Genomic DNA, 23,677 nt, shown 5'->3' with positions numbered 1-23,677 from the left:
ACGGTAGGCACTCAATAAATGTTTGTTGAAGAATGACTGTATCTGTCCAGGCTGCCCACATGCTTCTCCACCTGCCCTCTCTTCTTGGGAACCTGGGATTGTTTTTCTACCCTTGGTTTAATGAGGCCCTTGAGGCCAGCTCCTCCTGCCAACAAGGCTGCCAGCAGGAGACCCAGCTCCGGAAAAAGGGCAGTGAACTCCGGAACTGGCCGGAAAGAGCGGCCCTGCGGTTCCCAGCTCTCCTCCCGCCTTTCCCACGATGAAGACAGGCTTCAGGCTCCCAGTGCTGTGCAGTTTGCTCCAGACTTATCCTAGGGAGGGAGACAGTGGGGTCCTCCCAGGTGTCTTCACTCCCAGTGCCACACAACGGACCTGCTTGAGACCATTCTCTGGGAGGTCCTGAGGCAGAGGGGTGAGGTGAAAAGCTCGGGACTTCTCATCAGAAGGCTGCATCTGCCCTTCTGGGATGGCAGTGTTAAAAGAGCCTCTTCTCCAGGGCCAGAAAGATGTAGGATGGTCTCCAAGCCCTAGAGCCTTTGAGGACCAGCTCCCCCGTTGCCCTGTTTCTCCCTATTTCTCAGCTGTGCTCGCTGTGTAGGCAAGGAGGGAGCAGCCCTGAAGTTCCCTGAACTGAGATCTCAGTCTGGTCACTTTTCGTCTCTGGGTGCTGCTGGGAATCAGCTGGGAATCGGCTGGCCTCTCGGCTGGGTTCCTGGAGGGGGACCATTCGTCTAGGAGGAATACGGCAGGGCTAGGTCAGGAAAGGGAGAGAGCGGCTGCATTAGCCTCCTGGCTAACGCCAGGCTGAGGCCCCTGGAGTTGACTTTGTGCCTCTCAGGTTGCAGGACTGCCCTCCCCTCAGACCCTCTGACGAGGAATTGCGTGAGGGTACAGAGTGCTTCCAAGCCCTTCTACCAAAGCCTCGCTTTCTTCTAGGAGCCATAGGCCAGATAGGATTCCATATTCTCAGACCCTACAGAGTTTATTTTCTCTCTCGGGCCAAGTGGAGTAGTAGCTGGAGGAACAATCCTAATTAGACCTTAGTGCTTTCTGTTTTCCAGGCACTCTTCGAAGCGCCTTATAGGTATTAGTTCTGCCAATCCCACGGCAACCCGATGAGGGAGAGACTACTAATTTTGTCCTCATTTAGCAGATGAAGAAACAAGCTCAGAGACAAAGCAACTTGCCCAAGGTAGCAAGTGCCAGAGCCAGGATCTGAACCCAAGCAGCCTGGCTCCAAAGCCCATGCTCTTCATCACTCTCTCAGAGGGAGATGAGTGTATGCGGCTGTCCCCTGACCCACTCACCTCCTCGTTGTTACGCGCCCCCCCCCCTTCCCTCTGGAGGCCACAGCCGCTGCAGGAGACGGAAGGAAAGGAGCCTGGAAGGGCCAGTGCCCCTACAAGGGAGTAAGGGGGCACTCTGGAGGGCCGGTGGCTCAGGTAAGAGCCATGCAAAACCCTGGGCTCTGGAAAGGACGGAGGCCCTTACTGCTTCCATTGTGCAGGGGAAAGACGACTGAATGGCCAGAGCTGGTAGGAGGGAATCTGTTGTTTCGGGATAGGACAGAAACCACAACTCTAAGCTGGCCAGGCCTCCAGGCCCTTCCAGCAGCTAATGACTGCTCCAGAAGGTTCCTGTGTCCTTGTAAGCCTCTTCTGCTAAAGAGCACCTCTCCTCATCACCCCAAGACAAACGTTGAACTATTTGGGAGAAGCTGAGCAATGCAAACAGGGTCTCCCAGAGCCACCAAACCATGGGAACATCCCCAGTGAAGAGCCTGAGAGCGGTCAGAGTGGAGCCCCTCAAACTGGGACTAGCTCTGCCCCATTCTCAGCAAGGGAGAGGGGATCTGAAGGCTTAGGGACTGTCCTTTCCAGCCCTCCACCCCCCTCCCCAGGATACAGGGAGATGGAGAGGAAGGGTGGGGAGAGGGCTGCCTCACCAAGTCCTTGGAGGTGCCGAGCCTCTTGAGGCTGTCCAGGGGGAGCAGGTCGGCAGAGTCCTTGTGCAGGAACTGGGTGGCCTGTCTGAGCCGGCGCTGCTGGCTCAGGGGGGCTCGGTCCCCAAGCGCTGCCTGCTGTCCCCTCCTCCTGGAGTCTCCCTCCTCTCTCCCGGCCTCCAGCCTGGTGCTCACAGCCCCTGCGGGGCTTGACGAGCTTGATGAGCAGGGTGGGGGCTGCTGAACTTTCCTTCCCTCCATCCCCTCTGCCTCCTGCTTCCCGCCTGTGCCCGCTCCCAGGACGGCAGCTCTCCTGATGGGAGGGTCTCCACGGGGGCAGAGGAAATCAATAAATCATGTGCAGGAGCAGCCGCGTAAGTCACCAGTTTCCAGAGATCGCAGTAGAGGGAGTGAGGCTCCGGCTGGAAAAACCCAGCGCTCCAGGAGAGGGGGGGTTGGCAGGGCCTGCAGGTGGCAGGCTCTGCAGCGCATCCAACTCTGGGGTCCTGGTCGGAGTGGTTGGTGGAAGGGGTGTGTGTGTGTGTGTGTGTGCGCGCGCGCGCGTGTGTGTGCGTGTGCGTGTGTGTGTGTCTGCAAGCTCGAGGGGGTGTAAGAGTGTTGTAAACTGTCAGGGTATCCGTGCCAGCTTGTTTGAAAGGCGGTGCGCGTGGGTGTGCGGGGGAGTCAGCCTGCGTGCTTGCTGCGTGCGTGGGAGGCAGGCACGTGCATCCATGTGCATGCGCCCTCCCTTCTCCTGGGTCTGCCCCGCTGCTCTCTCCCCTGGGCTCCTCTGCAGGTCGGGGGTGGGGTGCAGGCCAGTGGCTAGGTTCAGAACAGAGAGGGGCAGCCTCAGAATGTCCTTCCCTCCTCTCCTCCCCATCAACAGGAGAGGTTTCACCTTTCTGGGTCTCGACCTTTCGGCGTGGCAGGTGTCAAGAGTCTTTAGCTAATGTCCTTTCCAGCCCTCCACCCCCCTCCCCAGGATACAGGGAGATGGAGAGGAAGGGTGGGGAGAGGGCTGCCTCACCAAGTCCTTGGAGGTGCCGAGCCTCTTGAGGCTGTCCAGGGGGAGCAGGTCGGCAGAGTCCCTGTGCAGGAACTGGGTGGCCTGTCTGAGCCGGCGCTGCTGGCTCAGGGGGGCTCGGTCCCCAAGCGCTGCTTGCTGTCCCCTCCTCCTGGAGTCTCCCTCCTCTCTCCTGGCCTCAGGGTTCTGGGTCCCAGGGGGCGGGGGGCGGCAAGAGCAGCTCTGAATCTCCCCACAAGTGGGGCCCCAGCTTCTCCCTCTTCTTTATGTAAGGCTGATTGAGTCCTGGCTCTTTAAAAAGTGTTATAATTCAAACACTCAGGAAGTTACCAAGAGGGGCGCCTGGGTGGCTCAGGCCCTTAAGCGTCTGCCTTCAGCTCAGGTCATGATCTCAAGGTCCTGGGATTGAGCCCCACATCAGGCTCCCTGTTCAGCAGGGAATCTGCTTCTCCCCTTCCCTCTGCCCTTCTCCCTGCTCATGCTCAGATAAATAAATAAAATCTTAAAAAAAAAAAGTTATCAAGAATAACCAATATCTTTTACTGGCCACCTCAGTTAAAAAAAATAACCGAACTATTATAAATATAGTTGAAGTGCCCCCCTGCACCTCTCCTCCCCAGACAAAATCCCTTTTTCAATCTGTGTTTCACCATTCCCATACTTGTCCTTTTATTCTTTATGCATATGCATATACATGTATCCTAAGCAACATATCATTTAGTTTTGCCTGACCCATCACATATATCCTTCTGCAATTTGTCCTTTTTGTGCTCAATATTTTGTTAGTGAGATTCATCCATGAGATATGCATTGCTCTATTAATTCTCTTTAACTGCTGTATGTTATTCCTCTGTGAATGCATCACGTTTAGGAAATTTAGGTTATTTTTCGTTAGATTTTGTTTCTGTTTTTATTTTTGTAAGTAGGCTCCATGCCCAACATGGGGCTCGAACTCGACGACCCTGAGATCAAGAGTCACATGCTCTACTGACTGAGCCAGCCAGGCGCCCCTTAGGTCATTTTTCATTTACAAACAATGGTACAAGGAATATTTTTACACATACTTCCTGGGCACACGTGTAAACATTTCTCTAGAGTACATACCTGGGTGTGGAATGGCTGGGGCATCAGATACACGGCTTCTCCTCCATTAGCATAATGCCAACTTGCCCTCCAGAGTATTTATACCAATGTGCACTCCAGTTATCCGTATTCGGGGGTTCCTCACCCTCCACTTCCTGACCAGCACTTGGAGTCAAACCTTTTACAGCCCTGGCTCATCCCATCATCAGATTTTTCTCTCCAGCCTTTTATCTTCACCCTCATCAAAATGCACTGGGTCAAGCACCTGCTCACATGTGTTTGGACACATACAGGATGGGAGCCCCAATCAAGTCCTACTCCCTAGGGCACAGTCTAATCCAGATATCACCAAGGTGCACACACACATTCAGAGGGACAAGATTTCCAGTGGCCTCCTGCAGACCCAGCCTGTTTGAAGCATTTTCACAGCCATGACAAGTATATGAGGAAGAATTGCATTGTGATCTCTATTTATAGACGAGAGAAATAGCTAAGTGTTATGGGTTACATTTTGCCCCCCACAAATTTGTACATTGAAGTCCCAACTCCCAGCACTTCAGAATGTAACCTTATTAGGAGATAGGGTCTTTACAGAGAATCAAGTTAACATGAGGTCACTAGGGTCGACCCTAATCCAACATGACTGTGTCCTTACTAAAAGGGGAAATTTGGACACAAATTCCTGCACACAGGAAGAATGCCCCATAAACGTGAAGCCTGAGAGTGGGTGATGCATCTATAAGCCAAAAGGGTGCCAAAGGTTGCCAGTATCCACCAGAAGCTGGGAGAAGGAGGGCCTGGGCCAGATCCTTTCTCAGCACCCTCAGAAAGAACCAACCTTGCTGGCACCTTGATCTTGGACTTCCAGCCTCCAGAACTGTGAGACAATACATTTCTGTGGTTTAAGCCATCCGGTTAGTGGTACTTGTTATGGCAGTCCCAGGAAACTAATACACTGAGACTTAGAAATCTCACCTAACATTCAGTTACTGTATGGCAGAGCCAGGAATCAGACCCTTGTGTTCCGTCTCCCAAGTCCTGCACAATGTCCACCATGCAAAAAGAGAAGACTGATGAAGACAATAAGCATGGAATGAACACCAAACTGTAGTGTGATTCCATTGATCAAGTTCTGGCCCACCCACACCCTGGTTTCATTTACACTCAGTTTCAGTGGAATATTCCAACTCTCTCTCATGCCTTGACATCCATTACTGCCACACATTTTCCTGGGATAGAGCTCAAAGAGGATCCACTGACACATTGTGCTGGTTTCTGTGGTTGCTTCACTAGGGCCAACTGTATGCATTGATAGATCAGTGAGTGGCTTACATACACAATGCTGGATGGGCCCAATGCTGAAATGTATCTCCTCCAACTTTGTTTTTGGCAATTCACTCCTTAGGTTTGAAAATTCTTCAACATCTTCAAGAGGTCTTGATTAATTCATTTTTGGGGGAAGAGTAATGCTATTAATGAAGAAGAAAGAGATGATTCCAGCGCATTTAGCAAAGTTGCCTCAGGCCAGGCTGACAACATGGATGGGATGTCTCTGAACTCTTAGGTGCACTTCGGTCTGCAGACTGAACTCCAGGGAAGAGTGAACATACCTATAGTATAGAATGGAGACTTCGGAGCTTGCAGTTTAGATGGGGTGAGGTTGGGGACAGCATCACCTTATTTCCAGTTGCTCTGACAAGGCCTTTGTTGCCTGGTGCTCAGGAAATGCCATTTTCTGGAATGTAGCTGTGCAAAAGAGTCAAGTTGGTCCCTGTGTTCTGTGACCCAAACTAATGCTCTCTAATGCTTCACTCTCTATCTCACCATCTGGGACTGGGACTCAGGGGTGAGGAAACTCTCTTTTGCCTTTTTCTGATCCTTACTTACTTCCTTTGAAATTTGTTTTTGTTTTTTTCCCCCGCAAATTGGAGGGAGAATGGGAATGTTCTGGCAATGCAAAACTCTGAGTTCTTCTTTCTCAGGAGCTAAAGCACTCCCTTTGAAAAGATGATGAACCCAATGCTATCTACTCATCCAATGCAATCCATATCAAAATACCAGTAGTATTTTTCACAGAACTAGAATGAACAATCCTGAAATTTGTATGGAACCACAGAAGGCGCTGAATAGCCAAAGCAAGCTTGAAAAAGAAAAGCAAAGCTGAAGGCATCACAATTCTAGATTTCAAGTTATATACAAAGCTGTAGTAACCAAAACAGTATGGTACTGGCACAAAAACAGACACACAAATCAATGGAACAGAATAGAGAGAGCCCAGAAATAAACCCATACGGTCAGTTAATCTATGACAAAGGAAACAAGAACAATGGGGAAAACACAGTCTCTTCAACAAATGGTGTTGGGAAAACTGGACAGCAACATGCAAAAGAATGAAACTGGACCACTATCTTACACCACACACAAACATAAACTCAAAATGGATTAAAGACATAAATGTAAGACTTGAAACCATAAAAATCCTAGAAGAAAACAGAGGCAGTAAACTCATGGACATTAACCTTAGCAACACTTTTGTGGATCTGACTCCAAAGGCAATGGCAACAAAAGCAAAAATAAACAATTGTGGGGCGCCTGGGTGGCTCAGTCGTTAGGCGTCTGCCTTCGGCTCAGGTCATGGTCCCAGGGGCCTGGGATCGAACCCCACATCGGGCTCCCTGCTCCGCGGGAAGCCTGCTTCTCCCTCCCCCATTCCCCCTGCTGGTGTTCCCTCTCTCACTGTGTCTCTATCTATCAAATAAAGAAATAAAATCTTAAAAAAAATAAAAAATAAACAGTTGTGACTACAGCAAAATAAAAAGCTTCTGCACAGAGAAGGAAACCATCAATAAAACAAAAAGGCAGCCTACAGAATGAGAGAAGATATTTTCAAGTGATGTATCTGGTAAGGGGCTAATATTCAGAATATATAAAGAACTCATACATCTCAATAACAAAAACCCCCCAAATAATCCTATTTGGGCAGAGAACCTGAATAGACATTTTTCCAAAGAAGACATACAAGGCATACATGATCAATAGACACATGAAAAAATGCTCGACATCACTCATCATCAGGGAAATACAAATCAAAATCACAATGAGATATCACCTCAGACCAGTCAGAATAGTGTGCTGGCGAGGATGTGGAGAAAGGGGAACCCTCCTACACTGTTGGTGGGAATGCAAGCTGGTGCAGCCACTCTGGAAAACAGTATGCAGTTTCCTCAAAAAACTAAAAATAGAGCTATCTTATGATCCAGTAATTCTACTTTTAGGTATTTACCCAAAGAAAATAAAAACACTAATTCAAAAAGATACGTGCACCTCCATGTTTATTGCAGTGTTATTTATAATAGTCAAGATATGGAAGCAACCTAAATGTCCATCAATAGATACATGGATAAAGAAGATGTGGTATAAAATCGCACTACTGGGTATTTACCCACCGAAAATGAAAACACTAATTCAAAAAGATATATACACCCTTATGTATATTGCAGCACTACTCACAATAGCCAAATAATGGAAATGGCCCAAGTGCGCATCCATAAATGAATAAAGAAGATGTAATGTGTATACACACACACACACACACACACACAGTGAAATACTACTCATCCATAAAAAGGATGAGATCTTGCCATTTGCAGCAACATGGATGGACCTAGAGGGTTTTATGCTAAGTTAAATAAATCAGAGAAAGGCAAATGTCACATGATTTCACTTATATGTGGAATCTAAAAAAACAAAACAAGTGAATAAACAAACAAAAAGCAGAAACAGATCCATAAGTACAGAGAACAAACTGATGGTTGCAGGAGGGGAGAGGGTTGGGGGATAGGCAAAACAGGTAGAGGGCATTAAGAGGTACAAACTTCTAGCTATAAAATAAATGTCATGAGGGTGAAAATTACAGCCTAGGGAATATAATCATTAATACTGTAATAACTTTGTAGGGTGACTAATGGTGACTACACGTAATCATGACTGAGCACTGCATAAGGTATATAATCGTCAAATCACTATATAGTACACCTGGAACTAATATTATATGTCAACTGTACTTTGACTTTAAAAAATCTAGGCTCATCTAACTGAAAAAAAAAAGAGAGAGAGAGGAATGGAAAAATGCCAGGGAATGTTTTGAGGCCAGTTTGTATACTCAGCTGGGTGGTCTGTATCTTTGCCAACAACTTCCCTCACTTCCCTCTCCTGGTCATTTTTTTTTAAGTTTATTTATTTTTAGTAATCTCTATAGCCAATGTGGGGCCCGAAACCCCGATCAAGAGTTGCATGCTCTTCTAATAAGCCAGCCAGGCACCCATCCCCTGGTCATTTTTTAACCTGAAGGTTATAGAACTCAACAAATCAATTCATTAACAAGGAATAACTACATTGAATTCTAAAGATAGACACAGGAGGAGAAAACTTCCAGGAGCACTACTGAGGAAGATTAAACCAGTCCTCTATAGTCAGGAGTAGAAGTGGAGCTTTTCCTCTCGTTTTTTCCATCTTGTGGTTCACATAGATGTTGAAGTGAATGGATCCAAATTCAGCAATTCAGCGAGAAAAAAAATGGAAGCATGAGATCTGGCTCCCTCACTGCATTGGTTCTCCTCTGAATTACAGCAAATTTTCCTTTCATTCAGTCAAAAAGGATTTATTGAGCACCTACTACGTGTCAGACACTGAGGTAGGCTCTGGGCGTACAATGGTGAACCATATGAAAGGCCCGCCTTCATGGAGTTCACATCGCAGGGAGGAAGGCAGATGGTGAAAAACTACGTTTATAACATCAGGTAGTGATGAGAGAGCCATGGGGGTCAGGTGGTGGGGAGATGACACCGTGCAGAGATGAGAACCAGGTGAGGGAGAGGGCTGTGCACATAGCTGGAGGAAGGGGGTCACACACAGTGAACTCGGAACCCTGCAGGTAAGATAGGCTAGGCTGGGACAGTGCTTGTCCCAATACACACCCGGACAGGGTAGAGCTGCACCTCTGCATCCCTTCTGTCTGGCCTGGCTCCTTGGGGACCAGTCACTCGCACCAGGAAGACTAGCTGGGGTAGAGAGCATTGTCTCTGCTATTGAGAGAATGGAGTTACCTCGTCTACTCCAGGATGGAACCCTCTTCCTGGCTCTCCTTGGCACAGTGCTCTTCTCACCGGGGTTAACAACCCACCAAACCCTGAGTCCGACAGACCTGAGAGGGTTGGGATTCCCTCTACTGAAAGAGTACACAGAACACTGCTGTGTGGGTTCCAGAACAGCAGTATTTCTAGCAATGTATTTCTAGTGATGAGGAAGGCAGAGAGGGGCTTTGAACATAAGGTTTTCTTGGTCTTCACCCTCACAGGCCCCGGGGTTTTCTAGAGAACTTTCTGCATTTAGATAAAACCAGACCACACCTTATACTTGCCATTGGTATCAGACAATCATTAGCGAGTCTAGATTTGTGTTGGCCAAGACAGCAGTCACCGGCTACAGATGGTTATCGAGCACTTGAGGTGCAGTTAGTCTAAAGAGAGCTTTGTTGTACATGTAAACTATACACCAGATTTTGAAAACAATGCAAGAAACAATGTGAAATACTTCAATTATTTTTACATAGTTTACATTATTTTATATTGATAATATTTTGGATCTATTGTATTAAATAAAATATGTTATAAAAATGAACTTCGGGACGCCTAGGTGGCTCAGTCGGTTAAGCGTCTGCCTTCAGCTCAGGTCACGATCTCCAGGTCCTGGGATCGAGTCCCACATTGAGCTCCTTGCTCAGCAGGGAGCCTGCTTCTCCCTCTGCCTGTCGCTCCCCCTGCTTGTGCTCTCTCTCTGACAAATAAATAAAATCTTTAAAAAAATGAACTTCACCATTTTACTTTTTAATTTTTTGTTTATGTTTAAAAAATTTTATTTATTAATTTGAGAGAGAGAGAGAGCATGAGAGTGCAGAGTGGTGGGGAGAGGCAGAGGGAAGGAGAAAGAGTTTCAAGCAGACCCTGAGCAGACCTCGGAGCCCTGAGCACGGCTCAATCACATGACCCCGAGATCACAACCTGAGCCAAAACCAAGAGTCAGAAGCTCAACCAACTGAGTCACCCAGGCGCCCCAACGTTTTACTTTTTTTAATATGACAACTAACAAATTTAAAGTCACATATACAGGTCTATTATATTTCTACTGGATGGCACTGGTCTAAGTAGATTCACAGCTCATTTCCTTGAACCTGATATAATCTATGTGAGCAACTCTCTGCTGTGTCGGGAAGTTCTTCTTCATATCTAATCTAAATTCCTGTAGCTATTATTCAAAATCCCTGCCTTCTTGTCCAAGCCTCAGTGTTGATGGAGACGAACTGGTTCCCACCTTCCTTGGGATAAGCTTTCATGCCTCTAAAGATCTTTATACCTCTTCTTTTTAGCCTTTTTTCTTCAAGGCTTGAGTAGTGCTGATTCTTATCTCTGACAGTAGGGATGGGGAGGAGAGCTCATTTGGCACGGTGAAATCACCCAGACATTGCTCTGCCACATAAGGAAATTCCCAGAATATTCTTCATAGAATGGGTTATTCAGAGCTAGACAAACAGCTCCCTTGAGCCCGCGGAAGGTTAAAGGGCAGTCAGTTCTATTTCGGGCTTTCTCCTCTGGCTCTGTCAGATCTGCTGAGGACAAGAATGAAGCTGTTTTCCAGAATTCTCCTGTCCAGCAAGGGTCCCAGGAGGTCTGTGCCAATTTTGAAATTTATCACCCTACCTCCACCCCAAAAACTACCAGACTATGACAACGTTTTATATTTGACACTTGGTTGATCTTCTCCTACTTTATGGATGGCAAAACCAAGGCACAGAAAATTCCAGTGTTCATCTCCATTGACGAAACCAGACTGAACATGGTATTTTGAACTCAGATAAAGCTTGGTCAAGTATTCCAACTCAGTTATTAACTGAGTGAAGTGCTTAAGCTTTTGGAATCTACTTCCTCTCCTGTAAAATTGAAATGACATGTAATTTGTAGAATTTCTGGGAAGTTTAAATGAGAGGCAGGATAGCAGATTGGTTAAGAGTGCTCTATGCCTCAGTTTACTCCTCTCTAAAATGGAGATTATGATGGGACCTATCTCATAGTGTGAGGATTAAATGGGGTGATTCTTGGAAAGTTCTCAAAACATTGCCTAACACGTAATGAGTGCTGGGTAAATGTTTGCTGTTACTGGGGAGCTGTACATGTAAATACACACACGTGTGCTGGTCACATGCATGCACACTCTCAGATACCTCTCCCCTTTGCTCCCAGAGTACAGCTGGATTGGTTATCTCTGACATTATTTCTCACACTATTTTTAATTACTTGTCCACCTTCCCACCAGATCCTAGGGTTTCTAAGGGTGGGTCTTTCTTTCCCCCTGTCTTTTCTCTCTCTTCTTACCCAAAATTAGTTGAACGAATGGGTCAGCAGGACTCCCGTGGACACAGGAGGAAATGTGCCGTTATTAACCCATCTACTCAGGTGATGAGACACTAGAACAGCCCGTTGAGTTCCCCACCTGAACTTGGCAGCAGAATCCAACTAATGCCCTGGGCGCTCCCCCCAGACCCCGGTCTATTCATTCCCCTTTCTTTTGCACCCACAGGACGTACTTGCCAATTCCTCTCACGTGCTGGGCTCTGTGCCAAAATCTGGATCCTGCAAATGCCCTCAGAGGATCTGACAAAGCTGCCCAGCGCCTCCACCCATGCTGGACCTTGTTGCTTCAGAGACTCCTGCTTTGCCTTTCCTCTGGCTTCAGCACTTCTCCTCTTCCCTCCTGTGTCTATCTGCTTTCTTTCCTGCTTCCATTTTCCTCCATTTCCCCCTCTCTCCTCGCTGAAGCTTTGGGCCGGCCCTTGGCACCTCTGGCCATGACCTCCATTTCCTAGTGATACTCATGCCAAAGAAGTCACTGACTATTTGCTAGGAACCATGTATGATACCTAGTGTCAGTGTTGAGTGAACATCCGGGGAGAATGGTGGTAGGCTAAGGGGAGCCATCCGGCAAAACCTTGACCTTCAGCTTGGAACAATGGCAAGATGCAACAACATGGAGGTGTTTGTAAGGTTCTGTCCTGGGACCTGCAGAGAGTGTGTCGGCTTGAGATTACCGTGAGATGGGCAACTATATGAACGGCCACCGAAACCACTAGTTATGATGATAAATAGGAAGAAGCAACTATTTGTATAGTAAATAAGTGAAGGTCTGTGGTTCAGTGGACAGCACGTGTAGGAGAGGGCTTGGAGGCTGATAGAGAAACAAGAAGATGAAGGGCTTGGAGCAAGCGAGTCAGCGATGAGTAGACACAAAAAGGCCAGAGGGTCCTAAGGAAGGTGGGAAGTGAGTCTGGGGGAGAAAGGATGTCTGCTTTGTCACCTCAGGGAGCAGCAGTGGGGCTTTTAGAGGGCTGGCAATTAGACGGGACAAGGCTGGCAGACAGCCAGATGAAGACTGAAGATCATGGTTGACAGCGTGGCTGGCCCTGCACCCCCCCTCCAGGGGTTCCCAGCCCCACAGCTTCCGACACACACTGACCCCCTACCGTCCCCCTGGCCCTGGTCACTCAGGCTCATGAGACTAATACCTGTCTGAGGCAGAGGGAGGTTGCGGAAGGGGAGGTGTTGACCCAGAAAGGCTCTGAGGCCTCTGTGCTGGGATTAATTAGTGTCCATGAAGCTCGTGCCAGTCAGCAGAGCACGGGGTGTTCTGGGATTGGTGTGCTGGGTATGTTGGGGGAGGAATGTTCACTCTGCTTCCCCTCGAAAGTTGTGGTGGAAGAGTAGATCTTCAAAGCAGGCCGGGGAGAGCAATCCCCTGCTCCACCCCAACAAAGGCTTTCAAGAACTCCATATTTATTAGTGTATGTGGGACGGGGTGAGGGGGGTGGTGTTCACGGCTGCCAGCAGGCTGAGCTGGGGATCGCCTTGCAAGAGTCCCCAGGCCCAGGAGGGGGTCTGGATACTACTGCTGTCCCTCAGAGCTCCACAGCCCAATGCAGCTCAGGAATTTCAGGAGTCTTGCTTCTGCATCTCAGGCTGGCCCGTGGACGAGAAGGCCTCTGATGATCCTGTAGTCCCCCTTGCCAAGAGGAAGGAGATTGCTATCCAGAGAGCTGAGCAGAAAGGTGGTGGGTCGGGTGGAAATCCTGACGGGAGGCTAGCAGCCCCTGGACTGGTCTGGGTCTGCCAAGGCAGGAGTCTGTGTAAGTGCCCCTTATCTTTCGGCCTTCCCGTAGCTTCCAGGCCAGCGGGGGAGGAGGCTTTCTCTGAAGAATCCCAGTGGCCTCCTTCCTCCCACTCTCCAACTCTCCATATTAACCCTCCCGAGGCCTCTCATTGTGGAGGTGACAAAACCTAGGCATCAGCCGGCTAGTTGCTGAGATAGAATAATAGAAGAGTAGTGGGACGACAACACAAGCCCTTGAGTCCCAGCCCCCAGCACAGTGTCTCATTTCTACTTCCGGGAGGGCAGGGATGCCTGGCCGTGTAGCCCCGAGCAAGCCACTTCTCCATGGGTCTCGGTTTGCCATCTAAACCCTGCAGTTGCCCCTGCTTGTGCTCTCTCTCTGGCAAATAAAATCTTTTTAAAAAATAAATAAATAGGGCGCCTGGGTGGCTCAGATGGTTAAGCGTCTGCCTTCGGCTCAGGTCATGATCTCAGGGTCCTGGGATCAAGTCCCTCATCGGGCTCCCTGCTCCGCAGGAAGCCTGCTTCTCCCTCTGCCTCTCTCTCTCTGTATCTCTCATGAATAAATAAAATCTTTAAAATAAAAAAAATAAAAATAAATAAATAAATAAATAAATAAACCCTAACAGGGTTCAACTTGTGTCCTCATAGCCCGCCCAGTTCTGACCTGTTAGGACCCTAGGTAAAGGGACCTCCTGCTTTCCACCAACGTTCTTAACCCAGAGTGGGAAGGAGGGGCACATTCCCAGAGCTGTCACTCCCCTGGAGTACTCAGGGGATTCTCCTTCACCCCTGGGCTCTGGTCCCCGCCCATCCCCCACGCATATCCTGGGGAGAAGTGTTAGGGAGAAGGATTGCTGAAGGGAACCACAGATTTGGAACCAGAAGGAAATCTGGAAACTCTGTATCAAACCCTATTTACTGTCATTGTTTTTAATTGAGACTAAATCCGCATAACAAAACAATTGCCATTTTTAAAGTATACAGTTCAGTGGCATTTTGTTCATTCATGATGTTATGCAACCACTTCTATCTAGTTCAAAAATATTTTCCCCACCCTAAAAGAAAACCCTGTACCCACTGAGCAGTCAGTCCCCACTTGCCCCTCCCCCAGCACCTGGCAACCACCAATTCACCTTCTGTCTCTATGGACTCGCCCTTTCTAGATATTTCATAGAAATAGAATCATATCATACGTGGCCTTTTGTGTCTGGCTTCTTTCGCCCAGTGTCATTTAAAAAAAAAAAGATTTTATTTATTTGAGAAAGTGAGAGAGAGTGAGCAAGTGAGAGAGAGCACGAGCGTGGGGTGGGGAGGGGTGGGGAGGGTCAGAGGCAGAGGGAGAAGCAGGCTCCCCACTGAGCAGGGAGCCTGACACGGGGCTCGATCCCAGGACCCTGAGATCATGACCTGAGCCGAAGGCAGATGCTTAACCGACTGAGCCACCCAGGCGCCCCTCAGCGTCATATTTTCAAGGTTCATCCACATCGTAGCATGTGTCAATACTTCATGCCTCTTTATGGCTGAGCAACATCCCATCTATTGTTTTTATTCTATGAGTAATGACTGGTTGATAGCTTCATTTATGGAGGGTCTACACTGGGCCAGACACTTTGCAGGTACTTCACTTCTATTATTTTCTTTATTCCACTGATTTGTACCCTAGTGGCTTCCACCATGCAGATGAGGAAACTGAAAGCCTGAGGGTAATAATGCCCTTCCCAAAGGTCATATAGCTGGTTAGTGGTCAAACCAGGGCTAGAACCCTGGTGGGGTTTCAATTCCCAGGTACCTAGGGGGCAGTGGCCAGAAGGCCAGGAGAAGCCCCGCTGAGGAAGATCACCAACCTGGGGTAGGACAGGGGCACGCGGAGGTGAGGTGGGCCCGCACCATACAACTTCTCTTCCAGCCACCTCCCTGCTGCCCCTTCTCCTGGGCCTCCCACACCCAATCTCCACCCCAGCTGGGGGCAACACCTTTCTGACCAACAGGATTTGCCTGCCTCCACCTCAGGCCCCTTGTCTCTGGCCCCCCACAACAAAAGCTGGGGCATCCGGGGTTACCTGCAGCACAGGCCCAAGGCCCTAACATAATGCTCTGAGGTGACCACCATTTTACCTTGAATCTCTACTTTGCTCCACTCCTGTCCCTCTGCAGAGTCCTGGCCAGCCTTCTTCAGCCCTGACTTTTCCATTCTCTAGCACCAGTCTTGGCCTGACCTCTGCTCCCAAACCCTGCGGGGGAACAGCAACCCAGCAGAGTTGCTTCTGGTCTTTGTCCAGACATCACATGGTCTAGGGAGGTAGGGAATCGAGGTTATTTTGCCTCAGAAGCTTCCTGTACCCTGACCAATCCCAGTTTTGTTCCAAATGGGTTATGGGAGTCAAGGTAATTTCATAGCCACCTTGCTTACAGTGCCTCATCCCCCACTCCAATACACACACACACACACACACCCCTTCTTCCTCCCCACTCCTCATTCTGTCCCTAAAAACTGGATCCCTGGGCGCCTGGGTGGCTCAGTTGGTTAAGCGACTGCCTTCGGCTCAGGTCGTGATCCTGGAGTCCCTGGATCGAGTCCCGCATCGGGCTCCCTGCTCGGCAGGGAGCCTGCTTCTCCCTCTGACCCTCCCCCCTCTCATGTGCTCTCTCTCTCTCATTCTCTCTCTCTCAAATAAATAAATAAAATCTTAAAAAAAAAAAAAAACTGGATCCCCCTCTGCTGTCCCTGCTCTACCCTACTCAATCTTCCCACCTGCTATGAGAGAGTCCTCCAAGGAAGACAGATAATAATTAAGAGTTTCAATAGAGTCTCCAGGAGCCTGGGGGACAGAGGTGGCTTGCAGCTGGAGGGATGGTGGCGAGGCTCTGTTGTGCAGAAGCCAGTCCTTCAGCCACCCCAAAGGCTTCCTGCTGCCGGTGTACTGGCTGAGAACACTGTAGCCCACCACAGTCCTCGCCTAGATGGAGGCTCTTTAGATCTGTCTAGGTCTTCTCTTTCTTCCTTGCTAAGGTTTTACCAGGTGGTGCTGTGGAGAGATGACAGAGGGGCAAGGCAAGCCGGTTCTCCATCAGGGTTTGGTAATTCCTCACAAGGTCCTGGCTCAGGGGTGCGCTGGGCAGCAAGGCCAGTTTTAGCACCTTCTCCCGGTAATGAGGCAGAGGGTTCGGGCAGAGCCAGCCCCTGGCAAAACCACTGGGAAGTGGGTTGGGCATGAGTTGGAGGCCTCGGGGCTCAAACCTTCCACCAGCTGAGATGTGCCGGTACCTGTTGGGGGAAAGGGGTGTGCAGAGAACAGAGAGGTCAAAGGAGAGGTGTGGGCATTGTGGGACGAGTAAGAAGGGAAAGCATGATGCTTTTCTCATAGCTTAATAAAAGTTTATTTGGGGGCACCTGGGTGGCTCAGTTGGTTAAGTGGCTGCCTTCAGCTCGGGTCATGATCCCAAGGTCCTGGGATCGAGCCCCACATCGGGGTCCCTGCTCAGCGGGGAGCCTGCTTCTCCTTCTCTGTCTCCCTCTGCCTGCCCCTCCCCCTGCTTGTGCTCTCTCTCTCTCTCTCTCTGTGTGTCAAAGAAATAAATTAAATCTTTTAAAAATCAATCAATCAATCAATAAAAGTTTATTTTTCACAATGCTACAAAGGTAAGCCCCCCAATTTATAATTCTTCATGTTCCTCTCAAAAGAAAAAAAATTTTAAAGATTATTTATTTATTTATTTGAGAGAGAGAGCACAAGCAGGGGGAGTGGCAGAGGCAGAGGGAGAAGCAGGCTCCCCGCTGAGCAAGCAGCCTGATGCGGGGCTCGATCCCAGGACCCTGAGATCATGACCTGAGCCGAAGGCAGATGCTTAATTGACTGAGCCACCCAGCCACCCCTCAAAAAATTTTTTTTGAAAACCCTTAGTATTAACATCAAACCATGCTTAAAAATACTATAGACTTGGGGTGCCTGGCTGGCTCAGTCAGTAGAACGTCCAACTCTTGATCTCGGGGTTGTGAGTTCAAGCCTCACGTTGGGTGTAGTGAGTAGTGATTACTTTAAAAAAATTCTGTAGGCTTTTTAAAAAATCAGATAATGATAAAATGCCAAGGTCCCAAACTAATATTGTTCAAAATAAGAAAGGATCATCATTGGGATCCTGGTGTTTTGCTTTGTTTTGTTTTTTAGAGAGAGTGAGCGCAAGTGAGGGGAGGGGCAGAGGGAGAGGGAGAGAATCCCAAGCAGACTCCGCACTCAGTGTGAAGCCCAACTCAGGGCTGGATCTCACAACCCCGAGATCATGACCTGAGTGAACACCGAGAGTCGGACCTTCACTGACTGAGCCACCCAGGCACCCCAAGTACGGGGATCCTGTTATATACTGACAGTGGTAAGGGCTGACCGACTGTTGTCATTAACATCAGTGCCCATAAGAAAGTAAAGCTTTTATGCCCTGCAAGCATATTTGTTGTGCACATCTTGAGATTGAGGTCTAAAGCCATGTTTGACTAACTTTTTTTATTACTCTAACATAAGCTAGCGATGGGATCGGGCTGGAGGGAATCCCTTCTGTCTCTCTTCCTTATTGGATATTGGTCTATGCCAGAGAGCGTGCACCCTGTGTGTGTGTTTGGCATTAAGATGGTGAAATTATGTTGTTTAGATGGTCAGTCTCCCATTCTTTTTTTTTTTTTTAAAGATTTTATTTATTTATTTGACAGAGAGAGACACAGCGAGAGAGGGAACACAAGCAGGGGGAGTGGGAGAGGGAGAAGCAGGCTTCCCGCTGAGCAGGGAGCCCGATGTGGGGCTCGATCCTAGGATCCTGGGATCATGACCTGAGCCGAAGGCAGACGCTTAACGACTGAGCCACCCAGGCGCCCCAGTCTCCCATTCTTTTTACATATTGTCAGTATATCATTATCCAGATGCTAACTGTCCTTCAGTCCCACGTCCTCTGCTAATGCGCTGCCAGCAGGAATTAGAGAAAATGCAGCTCAAGTGCCCCTTTCTCATCACTGGTGAGCATGAGGACATCCAAGAACCCTTCCTGCTCTGACCTGCTGCCATATGACACCTGGTCTGATGGCTCCCTCTTCTACAATAGAGAGAAACTGACTTTTTAAAAAACAACGGTTAAGCGTCTGCCTTTGGCTCAGGTCATGATCTCAAGGTCCTGGGATCGAGTCCCACATCGGGCTCTCTGCTCAGTGGGGAGCCTGCTTCTCCCTCTCCCTGGGCCACTCGCCCCAGCTCCCGCTTGTGCTCTCTGTCTCTCTCTCTCTCTCTCAAATAAATAAAATCTTTAAAAATAAAATAAAATAAAATAATAATAAAAAAAACACAACAGTTGAATAGTGGCAAATTTCCTGTGCTTCAACATGCTTCGCAGCTCATCCAGCAGATATCCCCGTTTGCCGTCTTTGGTTTACATGAGACATACTCGGGCCTGGCTGCACATTAGAATCACTCCTAGGGAGCTTTTTAAAAAATCCCTGTGCTCAGGCTGCCCACCCCCCAGGCCAACTAAATCAGAATCTCATGAATGGGGCTCAGACCTCACCATTTTTTAAAGAGGCCCAGGTGATTGTAACGTGCTACCAGAATTGAGAACGGCTGGGTGTATGTATAAATATTCTATTTCTCAGCAATATCGTGGGCATCTTGAAGCTTAGACCTGTCTGGAGTCTTTTCTGGGTCTCTCACGCTCAAAATGTGCCCTCTCACTGATCTAGAGACTTTTTTTTTTTAAGATTTATTTATTTGAGAGAGAGAGAGAGTGAGCAAGCATGAGCAGGGGGAGGGGCAGAGGAGAGGGAGAGAGAGAATCCACAAGCAGATGCCATGCTGAGTGCAGAGCCCGACAGGGGGCTGGACAAGTGGCTCGGCCCCAGGACCCTGAGATCACGACCTGAGCTGAAACCGAGAGTTGGCCGCTTAACTGACTGAGCCACCCAGGCGCCTCCGATCTAGTGACATTTTTAAAGGTATTTTAACCCCTTACAGAACCTCTCCAAAGGAACAACAGGACAGGATGGGCCCTTCCTCTCACCATTCTGTCTTGTTCCCGCCTGGTGAACTTGTACACGTTCTTCAAGGTTCAGCTCATGTACCACGTCCTCTGTGAACCGCAAAACCTTGTCTGGGACTCCTTCATTCCTGGCTCCAGTGACTGGGCCTCCAGCAGCAAACAGAGGGAAACAAGGATCCTCCTCTCATGGGGATGCCGTACTAATGACACGATTTACTGAGCGCCCTCTCTATGCAGACACCACGCCTTTTCATCTTCTAATAACCCTGCAAGGTACCAGGTACATCCCCAATACATACTTGGGTAAAGTGAGGCTCAGAGAAAGTCAAGGTGGTGCAGCAAGTTTGTGATCGAGCTGGGTAGATTGCTACCTAGAGGGCGCCTGGGTGGCTCAGTTGGTTAAGCGACTGCCTTCGGCTCAGGTCATGATCCTGGAGTCCCGGGATCGAGTCCCGCATCGGGCTCCCTGCTCGGCGGGGAGTCTGCTTCTCCCTCTCCCGCTCCCCCCTCTTGTGCTCTTTCTCTCTCTCACTCTCTCTCTCAAATAAATAAATAAAATCTTAAAAAAAAAAAAAAAAAAAAGATTGCTACCTAGATCCGGGTGGCTCCAGAGCCCATGCAGCTTCTGCTCTCACACACATTCTCTGTACGCCCGGCACTGCACTGAGCTCTTTTTGTGGATAATTGTGGTTTTCTTATGCTGTCTTTATAGAACGTTATATCACATCAGAAGTCGCGGTGAACATGTCTGATTCCCCAGTCAGGCAAGAGGGAAAGTGGTTAGGCATGCAGTTCCGGAACTGAGCTGTCTGGGTTCGAATCCCAGCTCTGCCCCTTTACTGGCCATATGAACTTGGGCGAGTTAAGCGACTTCCCTGTTTCAGATGCCCCATCTGTAAAATGGTCTTGCTAGTAATAGTTTCTAATCGGAGTAGTGGGAGGTGATAAATAATATATCTCAAGTGATTACAACATCTGGCACTATCATTTCACTGAAGTTAATTTTTATTGTTATTTTGGGTGGGGGAGCGATCTAAGTCTTCTCACCTTTGTATGTCTAGTGTTAGCACATACTAGCAATCAACAGTCCGTCCTGCAAGGGCTGCAGACAGAAGCCGAAGTCCTGAGTAATCTCTCAAAATCACCAACAGTTGGCATTTTTTGAAAAGATTAAAAATCTCCACGGCCTCCCCTCCAACCCTTCACTGCTTCTGTTAATGCCCTCGGGGTTGGAATTTGAGATATTCTATCCTTATTCCCTGCCCCCTTTCCTGTCTTATCCCCTCAGAAACGGGACTCAGTACGGGAGACAATTGTGCTGTGCGTTCCCACGGTGGACAGCGAGCAAGAGCTGCAGGGCACTCCATTAACCCCTTTCACATTCCTGTCTCTGCTCAGACCGGTCAACCCTCCATCCCCTTCTTTCTACCTTTCTGAGGGCCTCCTGCCCTTCCAGCCTTCACCTGGTTTCCGCACAAAGCCTTCCTGGGGGGACGCTTCAGCCCACAGCGACCCCTCCCGCCTCTGCATTTCTGTAATAACATCTGTTTTTTGTATAATGCTTTCATATCCCCAGTAACCCATTTTATCTTCTCCCATTGAGGGAGACGTGGTGTTTACCGTCCCCATTTTATCAGTGATGGAATTGGGTCCGGAAGAACTAAACAGTTTGCCAAGTCTGGACTTTAATCCAAAACTCTGACTATAGCTTTCAGCTCTTTCCATTAGTAATTGATATTCTTACAACACTCACTGTCTGTGTCACACTTTGTACACATAGGGTGCGTGGGCTTGTGTTGTTAGCTGCCCCTCCAAGCCTATAGGTAGGTAGCTGCCTTTCTCAAGCTCCCTGGAGGAAGGGAAGGGATGACATTTGTCTGTACCCCCAGGGCCCAGCAGGTGTTAAGCACCTAGGTGTGTCCCGGGCATTCTAGTGATACGGTTAGGCCACCTCCCCTGGCTGTCCTTCCCTTGCCTCCACACCTTCCTTCTGGCTACACTCAGCTAGAGCACCAAGGGAGACATCAGAAACAGGGACGAGAGAGAGGGGTCACCTGAACATGAGTAGGTTGTGTGAGCGCCCCCCACTCCAAGCCCCCGAGGAAGGAGCTCCTCTTACTTCTTGAAGTTCTTTGGGCACAGGATGTTGCCCTTGGTGTCGAGTGGAGGTGCCCTCACTTCGCTCCTCAGCTTGAGTTTCTCCAGCTCTCTCAGTTCCTGTATCGTCCTGACAAGCACCTGGTTCTTCCTGTTCTCGTCCACGAAGATAGGAGTACAGCAGATGAAGCTCAGGAAGCTGTTCTGACCCATCCAGGAGGGAGGGAGGATGGGGGGCTCTGCTGGGGGGCAGCCATGGGCCCTGGGGTCCGTCAGCCAGCGCCACACGTTGCTATCATAGGGCCTGTCGGGCCTGGTGGGAAAGGTGGCGGGCAAACGGCCCACATCAAGCCACGTGTGGAAGCCCCAGGTGTGCTGTGCTGTGTCCTTCGAAGGGTAGATTAGTCGGCGACGCACCTCAGACTTGACTTCCGTGCAGGGCGGCGGCTTCAGGGCCAGCCGGTGGTGGGCCTGCCGGGTGAAGCCGGGCCACTCCCAGGACTCACTGGGGAGGAGGAACTCACGCTGAGCCCACGTTTGGTGGGTCAGGAGGGGCTCGCTGGCGTGGGCCATCTAGGGAGAGACAAAAGGGAGCCTGGGGGACCACTCAGCCTCTGTCTCCCAGGAGCTGCCGCAGAGACAGCAAGAGGCTGGCCTCCTCAGACCCGGGACTCTCATCAGGACCCTGGTGGCCTGGCCGAAAACCGTGTCTCCATTCCTGCCCTGCTGTCAGAAGTTCTGTCTGTTCTGTAGGGGTCCCCTGGGTTTCTCACCTTCTGCTCTCTCTCTCCCACCCCCTCTCCTCAGCCATCTCCCTGCCCTTCACTCTTACGTTACCTGTCCTCTCCACTCTGGCGGCCATCCCCACCCCCTGCCAGGAACTGGTGTTCCTAACATGGTACGTCAGGCCTGAGGAAACTGTGGGGGGAAATGCCCCTTAGTAAGCAACACGGAGAAGGAAAGTCTTTCTCCAGAGAATGCAGCCCAGGGGCTCTTCTCTCCCGGACTCGTCCTGTTACCCATTTCTCTGTCATCGGGGCATTTCCCTCACTTCTCATCCAAACACAAGCAAGTATGGAAAACACCTAGAAAGCTGGTTCCTTCCCTTTCCTGTGTCCCACCTCCCGTGAGATCAACAGTAGCAGCTATGTATTGACACTGTGCTCAACACACCCTCAACCCAGTTAAGCCTCATAATCCTTTGAGCGAAGTGTTGTTAACTGTCCCAGCTCGAGGATGCAAAAGGCAAGACAAAATGAGGGTGAATGAGTCACCCAAGGTTGTCAGGTCAGTGAGTGGCAGAGCTGGGACTTGAGCCATCTCCTGCGCCACTCAAAATGCCTCCCCCTCCTTTCCACCCTAGGACTTTGATTCCAAAAACTCACCTGTCTCTTGGGCCTACTCCGCTGTCATTTCTCCATGACCGCCCCAGTAGGTGGGGCTGGGAGATGTAATAACCAGGCATCTCCTTTTCTCTGTTCTGAGCTCTGTGTTCACAATACCATAGGATTAAGGGAGGAAGACGGTAGGAGAGCTCTGGGCCAGACCTACTGACCAGAAGAAAGTACAGCCCACCCCAGGGGGACAGCCCTTAGCCCAGCAGGTGCAAACAGATAGGCTGTGGAGATGGGGCCCCACCTCCTACCTGCAAGAAAGGTTTTTGGACATGGGGTGGATCATTCCGCCCTCTGGGTTGTCTCCGTGGGCTACTGGCCATTCTTCTTGTGGGCCTGATTGCCAGGAGGGGCCGCTTTGTAGAGAAGACTTTCCTGGCAGCATTGTTTGCTGTTGGGGTTGCTATGGTGATGCTTCCTGGATGGTGACGCAGGAGGCAGCCCTTACCTCCCCCTGGGGGGGCTCATCAGTCCCTTGGGCCTGGCTGCCTTTCAGGTGAGACAGGCAGGGGATAGGGCTCATATGTTTTTGGCAAAAGATGGTAACCAGAGGGGCTTCCGGGGACAGACTTGCCTAGGAGGGCAGGAAGAGAAAAGGCCTGGCTCCCAGGCCCCGGGTTGGGGTAGAGGTGGTCCTGAGGCACCTATAACTGGGCCCATCCTTCCCTACTGCTCCAGGAGGTGAGGGCCCTGCCCCTCTGTAGGCCTTTCCCTTGCAGGGAGCGCTAAAGGGCCAAGTTAACCATCAGGTTGAGAGGTGCTGAAGAGGCTGGCCATGCAGGACCAGCCTGGGAGATCTGCCAGTTTCTATGCTAGAAAGGATGTGTGCCTGTGCAGGATGTGGGAGGCAGTCCAGGCCCAAGCCCTCAGCACTCTCTATCACGTGCTGCTTCATGCTGGCTTCAGGCC

At 49.6% G+C, this 23,677-nt stretch overlaps 3 protein-coding genes across 7 annotated transcripts in view; 1 reads left to right on the top strand and 2 right to left on the bottom strand.

Annotated features, from left to right (window-relative positions):
- NRIP2 (nuclear receptor interacting protein 2) overlaps positions 1-2,623 on the bottom strand; it is an 8,493-nt gene extending 5,870 nt beyond the window's left edge. For both annotated transcript variants that reach the window (XM_045874066.3, XM_045874065.2), the window contains exon 1: positions 1,946-2,623. In XM_045874066.3, coding sequence (XP_045730022.1) covers positions 1,946-2,203 — 258 coding nt within the window. In that variant the 5' untranslated portion in view covers positions 2,204-2,623. The remainder of the gene's footprint in view (positions 1-1,945) is intronic.
- TEX52 (testis expressed 52) overlaps positions 1-23,653 on the bottom strand; it is a 25,443-nt gene extending 1,790 nt beyond the window's left edge. The window contains exons 1-4 of one of the 4 annotated variants that reach the window (XR_010411630.1): positions 23,020-23,653; positions 21,397-21,947; positions 15,384-16,533; positions 9,844-13,261 (exon numbers count right to left, since the gene is read on the bottom strand). Coding sequence is in view for 1 of the 4 variants with exons in the window: in XM_045871189.2 (XP_045727145.2) it covers positions 16,251-16,533; positions 21,397-21,947; positions 23,020-23,091 (906 nt within the window). In the remaining 3 variants the exon portion in view is untranslated. Of the gene's footprint in view, positions 1-9,843; positions 13,262-14,700; positions 16,534-21,396; positions 22,862-23,019 lie in introns of those variants that run through there. The other 3 variants (XR_010411632.1, XR_010411631.1, XM_045871189.2) reach the window with 3 other exon arrangements.
- Positions 1-23,677, top strand: part of TULP3 (TUB like protein 3) — a 113,596-nt gene that overhangs the window by 6,966 nt on the left and 82,953 nt on the right. The gene's annotated exons all lie outside the window — the stretch shown is intronic.

This window comes from Mirounga angustirostris, unplaced genomic scaffold (assembly GCF_029215605.1).
Source record: "Mirounga angustirostris isolate CCGP_5_RB_7025 unplaced genomic scaffold, mMirAng1.0.hap1 SCAF_5, whole genome shotgun sequence".
NCBI lineage: Eukaryota > Metazoa > Chordata > Mammalia > Carnivora > Phocidae > Mirounga > Mirounga angustirostris.
This window is presented reverse-complemented; position numbering and strand designations above follow the sequence as displayed.